We start from the raw sequence: 13,401 nt of genomic DNA on the forward strand, positions 1-13,401 counted from the left end.
GCTCCTTTAATTTGATTTTCTTCTAATTTAAGGCTGTAAAAACTATTAATACATGTTTTTTGTTTAAAATCTTTGTAAAACTGTAACTCTCCCTAGCCAGAGTTTGTTTATTGTTTCCTACTTTTCTTCTGTAAGATGAATATTTTGTGTATATGCAGTATATCATCAGTTTATGGTAGAATAACTTATAATTGTTTTTATATGTCAATTAAGAAAAAAACCTGCTCCGGAGCAGGTAAGCTGTTCAGTATAAGTTACCATGACGATTTATCCCGGTTAAAAGTAAGACACCTGAGTTAAACCCAAAGACAGCAGGTGAACACACTGACCTTCTGTCTCACTGCGCCTCCCTGCGGAGGAAACACGAACTTCACCTGCTGGAGAGCTGCTCATGTTGTGTTTGAGGTCTCTGTCTTTTGTCCTGTGCCCGTTCAAGTGCAAGAGATCATCAGATGCTAACTAAGTACCAAATAGAAGGTACTATTCTCAACAGATTTAAGCCAACGACACATATAGTACAAACACCAGAGAATGCTGCTCACTGCCGTAGCTTAGAAAACATGTCTGATGGACAAGTGACACTATAAAATAGGCCTACTATGCAACCCTACTTCAAGTTTTGCTAATATCAACAGTAGACCTTGCCATGTTTTCAGCTGGTATAGTCAACCGCGCCAACGCAGCTTTTAGACGGTAAAAGTTCACAACAGAGCATTTCAATTCACGATTTAATGCAAAGCTTCCCGTTTTCCCGGTTTCACCTGAACGCAACACGAGAGGAAGGGTTTGTTTTCGTCACGTGACAGGAAGTGTGTGTTGTTGGAAGTTCAACGCTAATAGGAAGTGTGTTTATTTACGATGCAGCGACGCAAAACTCTGCAGACTTGAAATACAACAATAATCCCTTTCTTCAGGGAGGATAAACTGTGTTTTCTATGAAAACGGACGCGGTTAGTGTTGCCTTTGAGTTTGTTTTACCGCCAGCTGGCTGTTTTTGGCTATGAGCACTCCACCTTCGGATGCTAGTTCTAGCTAAGTGGTAGCTAAGTAGGATCACAACCTTGCCCTGTCCGTCACCACAGCCACGCTGAGTTAGTAGTTGCCCGCTGACGGTGCCAGCTTTTAATACGTTCCTGGTCATTTTCACTTTGTCCTAGTTGAGCTCTCATGTCCGTTACCGTTAGTGAATGTCGGAAAACTGGCTGACAGTTCACGGTAACGTCCTGCAGGTCATGTAGTCCTGTCCTGGGTGGTTGTGACAAGACATGACCGCCTCCTGACAGCGGTGTTAGTTTGACATCAACATGGGCTCAGCAAAGCTGCGTCGATAAGTCGACGAAGAGTTTCAACTGTTGTCTTTGGCGGTGAGTCAGTAACACTGCTGTTTTCAGATAAAGGTAGCTGTGGTCAGGTCATGTTAGGATGCTGCTTTGCTAACGGCTAACTCCTGTTGAGTGTCTAAAGTTACTGTCACCCTGCCAACGTCGGATAAGTGAAGGCAACCTTAGGTAAGCCATGGACTGTGATAAGACACCGTCACTCCCTTAATACTGTAAATAACTGCAGTGGTAACAGTTATCCGTCCGGCAGCTTCAGTCTGGTCTGAGCTGATTGTTGCTCATTTACGGTGATTAACGTTAGTTGTCTGGTTCTTGAAAGCAACATTACACGTTTAGAAATAACGTGATCCTTGAACTTTCAACTTCCGCCACACAAACTCCACAAAACCCTCCAAGTAAATATGGCCTTGTTTAACGTTATTGTGTTAAAGGCGTGTAATTTATGAATCGAAACTGAAATCTCTTCCGAGTCCTAAATCAGCCCTGGGACCGGGATTATAATCTCTACAGCGCGATATCACAGGAAGGCGGTAGTGAGCGGTGTGAACTAATCTGTAAATGCCGGGTTTTATTTGGCTTGATGTCTTCTTACCTGTAGACAAACTATACTTGAAGAGTAATTGAAGTTACCTGTACAGAGTGTTCACAAGTGGCTGTTAGCAAAAACACATTAAAACATAGTGGCAGATTATGTCTCTTCCATATCAGAGAACAGATTGTATTTGGTCTGATGAGGACAGACGTTTGGTCAGTTTATGAAACCACTTTATTAAATAGATGGAGAACAGAACACATATAATCCTGTAATTTGTCATATTATTTGTGTCCTGTGTGTATTAGACATTGAACACTTGTGAGGGCTTCGACCGTGAGGGTGGTGCTTTTGGTGGTCACAGTTTCCTCCCACACCTCGGGGTAGCTCTCATCATCCCCGAGCCGTCAGGATGTTGGAGGGCCTGGTTGCCTGGGTGCTGAACACGTACCTGGGAAAATATGTCAGCAACCTGAACACAGACCAGCTCTCCATTGCCCTGCTGAAAGGTAATCACACAAGCTTCTGTTTTCATGGTCACTTACAGTTATTGATGGTTCATTTGTATGTTTTAGATGTTTGAATGTTTGAATTCCTCCTCTTCCTCCTCCTCCTCTTCTGCTGTATGAAAATCAGCTTGCTGAAACTAAAGGAGTCCATCACAGTATTAATGCAGTTGCAGATACATTTTATAAAGTCCAAACTATATCTTATCACTGTGAGAGTCTTTGCAAATTGATTTGAATACTGTATGTTAAGACTTAAAGGACGAGTTCACAATTTCTAAAGTCTTTCTTAAGACGATATTCAGTCAAACCAGCAGTCAGGAGCCCAAATGAACATTAAACCTGTTTTTCTTGCTGTAATCATTCCTCCTGTTCATACTGACCATTAGAAGATCCCTTCATAATGAACTTACAAAATCCACAGTCCTCCTTCTGTGCAAAATGGATTTAAAAGTTTATCTGAAGCTAATATGAAGCTTCAGCGTCCAAATGAGTCAAATCAAGTAGATATCTTTCAACGTTACAGTCTTTTTAGTGCCAAAGTTCCTCTTTTTGTTACTATACTTCCACCTGCAGCTCAACAGGGAAACACTGTCCGAGGAAACACAAAGAGGGAATTTGATGCTAAAAAGACTGTAAATGTGTCAGATATCCACTTGATATGACTAACTCAGACTGATGAAGTTGAATAGAAGCTTCACACAGACTTTTAAATGACTGTGTGGACACACTGTGGATTTTATCCTCCATCACTTCCATTAAAGCACATTTGAAGGATCTTTTAATATCCAGTATGAACAGGAGGAATGATTACAGACACCTGACTGCTGGTTTAACACACTGGAAACATTGTGAACCTATCAGGTGTGGACCAAGACATTGATATTGTGATATTTTGTGATATTACTGCTTGTGAGATGTTATTGATATACTGGCACCAAGCATCGATACACTGTTTTTAAAACATGAGACTAATCAGAATTGATTAAGCTGCTCTACCACGACCCTCCGCCTCCTTATAGAGTCACTGAACAGACTGCTGACCGTCACATGAACGGCAAGTATAGGTGACAATGAAGAAGAAATACGAGACAAATGACCAGCCACGAGCTGTCGTCAGACTCTCCGTGTCCACTGACTAGAAGCACTTTCATGACTGTTTGTGAGAGTTTCTGTGTGTTACCTGTTAGCGGCTCTACAACAGTGTGTGTGTGTGTGTGTGTGTGTGTGTGTGTGTGTGTGTGTGTGGGAAGTTCCCTGCTGTTTATCATGTTAAAGTTACCGTCATCAGCCTGAATATCTGAAGCTCTGAATAGAGCAGTTAGGTATCAGTGGGGTCGTGTGTTGTGTTCACTGCCACAGAAAAGAATAAATCTTTGTAACCACAGTTCTCTGCTGTCTCTCATCGAGCTCGCTGATGCTACCAGCATCTCAGTGACAGGCACAAACTGAGGCTACAGTCAGTCAGTGTTGTGATATTTATATCCTGTGATATATATATTTATATTATATATTGTTCCTGGAAAGATCAGAGTCCAAAATGGAAACGTTCATCCTCTAAAGATGGATGATGTGCTCGGAGCATTTCATAGATCATTTTGATCTTTTTGTGTAAAAATAGAAAGAGGAAATATCTGAGCAGGACGTCACAAACATCATCAGGTGTGTAACGGTGCGTCTGTTTGTCCCCAACCATTCGGTACAGACGCTCTTTGATCAAGTTACCCTGGTTAACCTGGTTACCCTAAAACACTAGGGTGTGTTTGAAATGTTTCATGTTTAATCAGGTGGTCTTTCTGAGTTCACAGTCTCATCTACAAGAGACCTGAACACAGCAGGAGACACACTAACACATACAGTCACCCAATGAAATGAGACGTTCAAGTTCATTCTGTTAATGCGGTGCAGTCAGTCAGCGTTCAGTGTGATAGTAGATTAACATCTGAGACATTTGAGTGTGTATTTCTCTCCAATCATCAGCACTAACTGGGAAAGTGAGACAGCTCCAGTTTGCTAAACAGCGTTTGTCTGATCCTTGTGGTTCCTCAGGTGCAGTGGAGCTGGAGAACCTCCCTCTGAGGAAAGATGCCCTCCGAGAGTTTGACCTGCCGTTTGAAGTCAAAGCAGGTGAGACACACTGATCACATGACCTCACAAAGGTTAAACTGAACTAAAACGGTGGAGTAGAGGATGTGTTTGTAGGGTTGACACCAGTATATTTACTGTCTCACATTGTGTTGAAAATAGAAGATACATAAAGCAGAGTATGAAGGAGAGGACTGTGCTGAGTTCATCTCGTTGACGTCACAGTAACAAGCAGCTGATTGAGAAAATAGTTCTTGTCTGTGTCTAATTGTAACGAGGAGCCTGTGACAGCGTGAAGAGAACAGAAGTGTCTGCTAGTAACGACTCTTTAGGAGCTGTGCACTGTTTGTTTGTATGTGGTCTTACAGATACTCCATATATGTCAATTAATACGTAACATGATGTAACTACAAGGCAGCGCTGGCAGTAACCATGTTAGAACAACAGGCTGCTTTGGTGCTTGCATAATAAAATGTCTTCTTCAGCTTCAGTGTGTTGAGAATATGTCAAAGGATCCATCATGATAAACCAGTCAGGATTTTCCTGTTTATTGACATACTGTAAAGATGGCGGAGCAGCATACTTCAGTCTTCATCATGCATGTCTGAGCAGCCAGTGCAGATAGAAGAGAGTCTGACTGATGTCAGCGTGATGTCAGCGTGATGTCAGCGTGATGTCAGCGTGATGTCAGCTGAGGTCTTTCAGCCTCTTTGATGAACCCACCTGTTGAATCTCATTGTATCATGAAAGATGGTAGTGTAAGTTTTCTCAGAGTCTTCTGTCCTGACCTGCTCTCTGAGGAGGGTCGTTAATAAAGTTCTCCACCTGACGTAGATGTTAATGGAGTAGTACTGACCCTGGTTATTATAATAGTTGTAAAATCCACAGCTTGCTTAGTGTTTCCAGATGTTCCTGAAAACATTTGACAGCCCAACAAGTGGACCAGGACTTAGTGACTGAGCTCTTCATCTGATAACGTCACATATCTCTGGTCTCTTCTGGTTTTGTGTTCTTCTCATCCTCTCGAAGTCCACCAGAGAAATCAAACTTTGTATCAAGTTTGTATTGATATTTTAGGCTGCCGGTTTGTTGCCATGGAAATGGCAGAGTGATATTTTTAGTGATGAGGCACGGCTCGGTGTGATGTCATCCTGATGTGATCATGTTCTGAATAATAATATAATAATAATATAATGAAGATCCTCTCAGCTCTGCTTTGATCTCTTCAGCTGCTAAATGCTCCTCCATGTTCAGCTGCTCTGGAGCTTCTGTCAGTTCTTCATCAGATCAGCCAAATCTGACACTTTTACATCACCTTTATATTATTTAATGACAAAGAAATTAGTAAGAAGAGACGATTCAATTGAAATAAAGTGTCTGTTCGCTCGTCAACATTGATATTACCAGAGGTTGTTTATCTTGTCAGCAGCGGTGGTTCAGCTCGTATTATATTCTTTTGTCTCCATGTGTTGATGACATGATCACATAGAAAGAGTCTCCACAATCTTCACATTCATCTGCTGCAGGCTTGAAGTTTAAAGTGTTTACATATAAGTGTCATTTTGTGACATCACAACTCGTTTGGAGCCAATCACGGTCCAGTATTCAACTCACACAGTGTGACAGTGAAGGAGGAAACATCTGGTGTCCAACAGAGAACTTCTGAAATGAAAAGTATTTCTATATTATTGAAAGCAGACTACTACTACTACTAGTACTACTACTAGTACTACTACTACTAGTACTACTACTACTACTACTACTACTACTACTACTACTACTACTACTACTACTACTACTACTACTAGTACTACTAGTGTACTCTCACAGTCTGAACTCATCAGTCTGGTCTTCTGCAGTGTTTAGTTGGACATGACGTAGATGAAGTGTCAGTGTTGTCAGATCCTTCTTGTTTGTTTTCTTTAATGTGACGTCATGTGGTCTTTCACCAGGCTTCATCGGAAAGATTACCCTCCAGATCCCGTTCTACCGACCTCACAGTGACCCCTGGGTCATCTCCATGTCCCAGCTCAACCTGATCATCGGTCCTGCTCAGCTGCAGGAGTACGACGGGGAGAAGGAGAGAGAGGAGGAGAGAGAGCGCAAAAAACGCCTCCTCAGGGCTCTAGAGGACAAATTCAAAGTAGGAAGATCAACATCACACGTTAAAATGTGCTTTCTGTTTGTCCAACTAATGCTGAACATCAAAGAAAAACAAAATACCTTCTCTGATCTCTAATAAGCATCACAGCCTCACATTGATACATGTTATAGATGATGTGTCATATCTGCAGCTCCTAAAAGTCTTAAAAAGCATTTTAAAAAGGCATCAAAAAGACTTCAACTGGATTCACAGATGAATATTGTCGTTGTGGGTCTATAAACTACAGTCAGACCTGCAGCAAACATCCAGTCACTGCTGCAGCTACACAAACATCCAGTCACTGTGCTCCAGTGTCAGCTTCTTCAATCAACTTGAATGAAGAATAAAATAATACTTTAATTATTATAATCATAGTAATGATAAGCTTTATTTGTATATCAGCTTCCATACATGAGATGCAGCTCATTACTTTACACAAAGTTGCACAAAAAACATTTAAACAAAAGTTAGTAAAGAAACAATAAAATCAAATGAAACTGTATAAACTTCAATAAAATGAACAGAATGAAATATTTCAGACTCAGTAATGATTTCAACACCTGGAAGCAGCATGAAAACAGAAGGTCTGAAGATGTTTCTGTTCAGTTGCTCCACAGTTTTGATCCATAAGAAGAAACATGTGATGTCTTCTGTACATTAAGATCACAGCCAGACAGAGACAGGAGACCACATGATGAACCATTCAGGAACAAAAGAGACGAGAAAGATGCTGAAATAGATGATCTTCTCTCTTTTGTTGTTGAAGTTTGTCTGAAATAGATTTTTTTGGGAAGTCCAGTAAAAAAAGATACTCGCAACACAGATTTTTAAAAAGGTCTTACATTAAATCTGCGGAGAGCAGCGGTATCAGACAACAGAGAGAAGAGACACATCTTAATGGAGCTTCACTTCCTGGACTGACTCTAAATTAAATTCTGCTTTTATAATATTTGTCTTCATAGTTTTTTGTTGTTGACAGTGTAAATACTGTATGTGCGTGTATGTTGATGTGTGTTTGCTGTTCTTCCTCCAGAGTGAGTGTGAACAGAGAGGAGAGTCTTACTGGTACTCTGTCACTGCCTCAGTGGTCACCAGGATCGTGGAGAACATCGAGGTAAGCTGGGACTGTATGTGGTATCTGAAGCATAAGATAAATATCTTCAGAAGCACCAGACGGCATGTTTCCATGCTGCTGAGCAGTAACTGACTAGATGTTACTGTCACATCCTCAGTAACAAACTGTTTCTGGCTGTTGTCTGCAGCTGAATATCCAAGATGTGCACCTGAGATTTGAGGATGACTTCTCCAACCCAGAGAAACCTTTTTCCTTCGGAGTGTGCATCAACAACGTCTCTGCTCAGAACCCCTCCAAAGAGGCAGTAAGTCACATGACACCTCATGATTTAGTTGTTGTAGAAAGCTTCACTTCTATATCTGAGCTGTATTATTTAACTATTTGATGACTGTGTGAAAATGATTTGGAAAAGTGTTTTATGTTATTAATGATGTTGAGTAACAGCTGCTTGTTACATATTAACACTTATTAATAGCAAACTGAGGGTTTTATGAACTGGTCATTACTTCTGTTTATTATAGTTCAAAGTACTGACAGTAAACTTCCTGGTGGATTTACAGTAGGAGCTCCAAGAAACAGGTCAATAAACTGACACCATGAACTGTGACACGATCCTGACTTATAGGTCTGATCATCCAAGAGTTATTAAATGTTATTCTGTTGTTGTTGTTGTTGTTGTTGTTATACTGGTTGTCTGATGTAGTTTCATGTTGAATACAGAAGAGACTGTAGTTAACCAGCAGCCACATATATTTTTATTTATCATAATAAACAATACATGTAATTGACAACAACAACAATAATAATAATACTAATGACAACACTAACCAGCTGAACTTCCTGCTTCAGAGAGTTGTGTATCTGGACTCTTCTACACTAGATATGAGTCTGTCACCAGCAACATAATGTCTTGTAATGTAAGTGTCTAAAATCATTCTAGAAAGGACCAAACATAGAAATAAAACCTTTATTTCATGTTTCACTTGATCCCGTCTGTTTGTTATTGTGTTCAAACTGTTATTGAGACTCATTAACAAACAGACGGGATCAAGTGAAACATAAAGTTATTTCTATGTTTGGTCCTTTCTATGTTTTAGACACTTATAATAATAATAATAATCTCATCCTGTCAACTACAAACACTCTTAGTGAAGGAACATTGAAGGGTTGTTGCTGCTCCGTCAGATGAAATCACCGCCTGTTTCTCTGCTGCCTGTTGAAGCAGCCTCGCTCAGTACTGGACCAGTTTATTAATAGTTGTCCTCATTAGTCTCTGAGACACAATAAGATGGGACAATGAGGTCCAGGATGAAAATACCAAAGGTTCCCTTTAACGTAGGAAATCACTTGTATCTGTGCAGGAGTCCTGACCTGTCAGATGATTTAACAACAAGCTGATAGAAAGATAGTTTTACAGTGATCTATGATGAATGTGGGTGATTGATACTGTATCTGTTTATACTGTCAGTTCATTCAATCTCTGGCTGCTGGGACCAGTCTGTGGGGGACTGGGGAGAGTGGGCTTTGGTTCTGGTTCTGGTTCTCTAGTCTGACTTTGAGGATGCTGCTGTGTTGCTTCCATCTTAAGCAGCTTCTCCTCCAGGTTGACAGGAAGTGTTTCTCTGCTCATAGTTCATGTCTGAGAGTTTGATTTGCTCCACCTGTTTTACGGCAGTACTGGTTTCATTTCATCCTTCAGACTGTTGAACTGTGTCAGTCTCAGACTGTTTGTTCTCTTTGGTTTCTACGTTCCTGTATGATCTGCACTGACATTGATGTCCTGGGTGTGTGAGGCCGAGTCCTGCAGCAGGTCTGGTACCTGCAGGTAACTCGCAAAAAAGATAAATAAAAAAAATATAATAATATAAATTGACAGGTATGAGTACGAGTAAAAATGAACTAGACGTGAGAACAAGAAAGAGAAGTCAGAAATAAAACTGATTTTCAGTGTTTTAACATGTAAATCAGCTGATATTATCAAGTATAATCAGCTGCCAGGTTGTTTTTATTGTGAGGTGAAGTGGAGCCTGTCAGTGGATTAACATGAAGCTACAACATGAGTATGCAATCATCGTTAAGTGTGTGTGTGAGAAAGCGCTGCGGTATCTGTGACTGCGTATCTGAGTGTGTTTGCACTGACGTGTGTGAATGTCAGTGAATGTTCTGCTCTTCTTGCAGAGACACACATTATTATTATTAGGGATGCTTGATATTGGATTTTTTGCTGATATCCAATATGCCGATATTTCCGATGCTGAATTATGTACATATTTTTTCCAGCTGGCTGAGGAGACTATTACACATGCAAGCATAGATTATACTAAGTATGATCAAGAAAGACAATATATGAAGGAAGAATTGAGGAAGACTTGAGTTCAGGAGCTCCAGTGGGTGGTGGTACCCCCGCAGCCCCCGCCTGTGAAACAACTATCTTTTTTCTTTTTCTTTTTTTTACCGCAACGTAGCGTAGCATGATATTATCTGTATTTTGAACATAAAAATAAAACAAATGTTTAAAATAAAATAAAAACTTTTCTGGTCCATAGTTTTCTTTGTTTGATACGTCAGGGATTTTTGGTCCAATTAATACATGAGGCGGGAAATTCAAATCAATACAGCTCAGTGACGTCACCGCCACCGCTGTCAGAGACACTTACAAAATGAAACGAAAATATCAAAGCGGCCCCAAAACGGCACAACAAAGAAAAATCTGCGGAATTTTCTGCCAAACTTATGAAAATCACGACTATATGTGGACCAGTAAATCCTGTCAGACGTGAAGAAGGATGCAGTCTGTTAACAGGTGGGTTCCTGCATAGCTGACAGTGTTTAGCTACTCTACGGTTATTAAACGCGAGCAGAGGAGAAGTTTAGCAGTAAGTTGTCAGTCTGGTAGTAAATGTACAGTACAGACTGTGTGTCAGTTCATAAAAGCTGCAGCTCCTCAAGACAAAGAAAATACTCATCTATCGAAAGGAGTTAGCCCTGAAGTTAGCAACAACGTGTTAGCTTAACTTGACCAGGCTCACTTAAGGTGGACTGACTTTTAAGGTGGACCAGCAATTCTCATTTTAGTGTCAATCTCAGCCGCTCTTTAACAGAGCTAGCCTCTGCTAGCCTCCCAGCTAACGTTAGCCTTCTTCTCCTTCTGGAGGCTTTACTTTTGGTTGGATTTGAGCCTAACAAGTATTTCCTTTTTATATTTGCAGGTCCAGAAGCTCCTCCGGCAGAAGCAGCTGGAGATTGAAGACTTCAGTGTCTACTGGGACACAGAGTGTGAAATGCTGGGAAAACTCCCAGTAAACCAGATCCAGGTGAGACATTCAGACGTCAACAGTCTCTGGACACACAGTATCAGAGGTTAATCCTTAACCACATCCTGGCTTTTTCATTTCAAGGTTTATCTTGTGTTATACTTAACCAGACTGACGCTGTACAAACTTGAAGCACTCAATACAGCTCACAGCGCTAAATGATAGTGATTTGTTGCCAGGCAACCGCTTATCTGAAGGGAATAGATCTACAGATGTGACTTAAATTAGATCGGTTAGAGAGTCATAATGTTGGTTTAGTACATTTCATTGACCTTGTAGAGTGATGTTAGCAGTGAACGGTGTGATCATGAATACTGAATCACTGTCAGACCTGTGGAGCCTTCAGTCAGCAAAAGTCTTCAATACTGTTCTGTGATGTTTGCAAAATCATATTAGATATAATCATGTCCTTAATGTCTGGGGTGAGTTTATTTATATATCTATTTTATTCATTATTTTTATAGCATGTCTTTCTTTTTTTCTTTTTTGTCTTTTATTGTGAAGCACTTTGTGGTGCTAAATACATTTTACTTTATAAAAGACAATGTTCCATATAAGTTGTTTGGTTGTTTTGTGAATGTGCAGGATGCGATGACCCAGTGCATGCAGAGCCGGGAGCATCAGTACATCTTTGAACCAGTGTGTGCCTCCGTACTGCTCAGAAGAAACACCTCCAAGGAGCCTCTGAGGTCCCGACACACCCCGAGGATCGAAGGCCAAGTTCAGCTGGAACCCATGTCCTTACGCCTGTCACAGGTCTGTATGGACCCTGATCATATCACAATCTCTCTTTAGCTTCTTTCTGACACTGCAGGCATCTGCAAAGAAAAACCATTATGATGTGATATATGAATGACTGACTGAACGTGATGGACCACCTCAAATGTTCCAGAGTCAATCAAACGTCTTGCATTGAGTGAATTGAGTGTGTGTGCTCCAGCCGTAGTCTACCTGGCGGACTTGAGTTATAAAGGGTTTTTCCATTGGGCTGGTTTGGTCTGCTGTAGCCTCGCTGTGCCAAGCCAACCTGTGATGAAATGTGTTTCCACTACAGTCTCACAGCGGACGGTAGCTGTAGTGAGCTGCACTGCCGCCGTCCTGCCTGCTGTCAGAGATGACTGCAGCCAACCAGTCATCTCTGAAACTGCCAAACCTGCAGCAACCAAACCTGGCAGACATGTTCAGAAAGTTACCCGTTACTCAGGCAACCAAAATCCATCATCTGATCTCATGATGCCGCTATAATTAACGTTTTTACTTTTTTGCCGATAACTTCTGAACCTCACAAGTTGATGATGATGATATCACAGTAGGAAACCTGCCCTCGCTGGTTGCGTGATTTTCACAGCTTTCAGATTTGATTTAATCTTTACGAATTTTCAAACATGAAAAGTCTTGATCAAGCCGCACAGTGTTTCCTTTTTATATGGATGCTCCATAGTGTACTGGAGTATCCATATAAAATACTCCAAGTTGTGTTGTTAAGGTCCATTTCACATTAGTGCTCATAAATCAAAGTGGTTTAAGCTATTAGTGCACGTGTTCAGATGCAAGCTCTAAGCTTCTTCTTTAAGCTTCACTATGCAGTCTCGGGACATTCCAGCCAAAACTTATAAAAAATGTTTATATCTCATAATTGACTGTGTTGTTTTTTTTTTTTTCCTGAAATGAACATGACATCTGTGTTCATGTCCCAGTCAGGAGATATTTGGTTTTGATTGATCAAAATGTTGTATGGCTAAATACAACACTGAAAACAGAATTGTCAGAATGGAAGGTTGTAGACACTTAAAACACATCTTGTGATGAGTGAAGAGACTTTACAACCAGTGGTCAGTTATGAAGTCCATCACTCTATTTTGTTTTCTAAATTTGCATTTTCAATTAACTCTAAAAACCAAAGTGTTTGTTCAAATTTTACCAAATTGAGTCACAGATTGTCACAGAGTCTGGAGATGAAATGTTGTAAAAAGTTGTAAAATGAATGTGTGTGTGTGTGTGTGTGTGTGTGTGTGTGTGTGTGACTTAGGTCCAGTACCAACAGATCACAGCGTTCCTCAAAGAGTTGGACCGCCGGGAGAGGGAGATGCTGTACCGAAAGTGGAGACCCAAAGTCCCTGTTACTGGGAAGTAAGTTCAGACATACAGGATAATTCATGTTTATTACAACTTGAGTCTTATCTTTATAGTTTTGTCCACTGCATTGTACTCTTCAAGGTTATATCTGAGGCCTTGGAACATGATGATAATGATGATCACCAAAATAAGTCGGACAAGAAACACAAGCATGAGCAGGATAATTAAAATACATCATCATGCTTTTATGTTGGATAAAGAAAAAAATCATGACAGTCACCATCACTAATGATTTCTATTAATCTACAGTTAATTTACTGCGGTTGTATG

The 13,401-nt window shown here is 40.5% G+C and overlaps 1 protein-coding gene across 8 annotated transcripts in view; it reads left to right on the forward strand.

Annotated features, from left to right (window-relative positions):
• The first annotated feature begins 802 nt into the window (after positions 1-802).
• Positions 803-13,401, forward strand: part of vps13d (vacuolar protein sorting 13 homolog D) — a 65,678-nt gene continuing 53,079 nt past the window's right edge. For 5 of the 8 annotated variants that reach the window (XM_067591156.1, XM_067591161.1, XM_067591162.1 and 2 more), the window contains exons 1-9: positions 805-1,364; positions 2,181-2,381; positions 4,428-4,505; positions 6,416-6,606; positions 7,640-7,720; positions 7,869-7,985; positions 10,891-10,995; positions 11,581-11,751; positions 13,025-13,125. In XM_067591156.1, the coding sequence (XP_067447257.1) occupies positions 2,285-2,381; positions 4,428-4,505; positions 6,416-6,606; positions 7,640-7,720; positions 7,869-7,985; positions 10,891-10,995; positions 11,581-11,751; positions 13,025-13,125 (941 nt within the window). In that variant the 5' untranslated portion in view covers positions 805-1,364; positions 2,181-2,284. The other 3 variants (XM_067591157.1, XM_067591159.1, XM_067591158.1) reach the window with 3 other exon arrangements.

The sequence above is a fragment of the Thunnus thynnus genome, chromosome 6, assembly GCF_963924715.1.
Source record: "Thunnus thynnus chromosome 6, fThuThy2.1, whole genome shotgun sequence".
Classification (NCBI taxonomy): domain Eukaryota; kingdom Metazoa; phylum Chordata; class Actinopteri; order Scombriformes; family Scombridae; genus Thunnus; species Thunnus thynnus.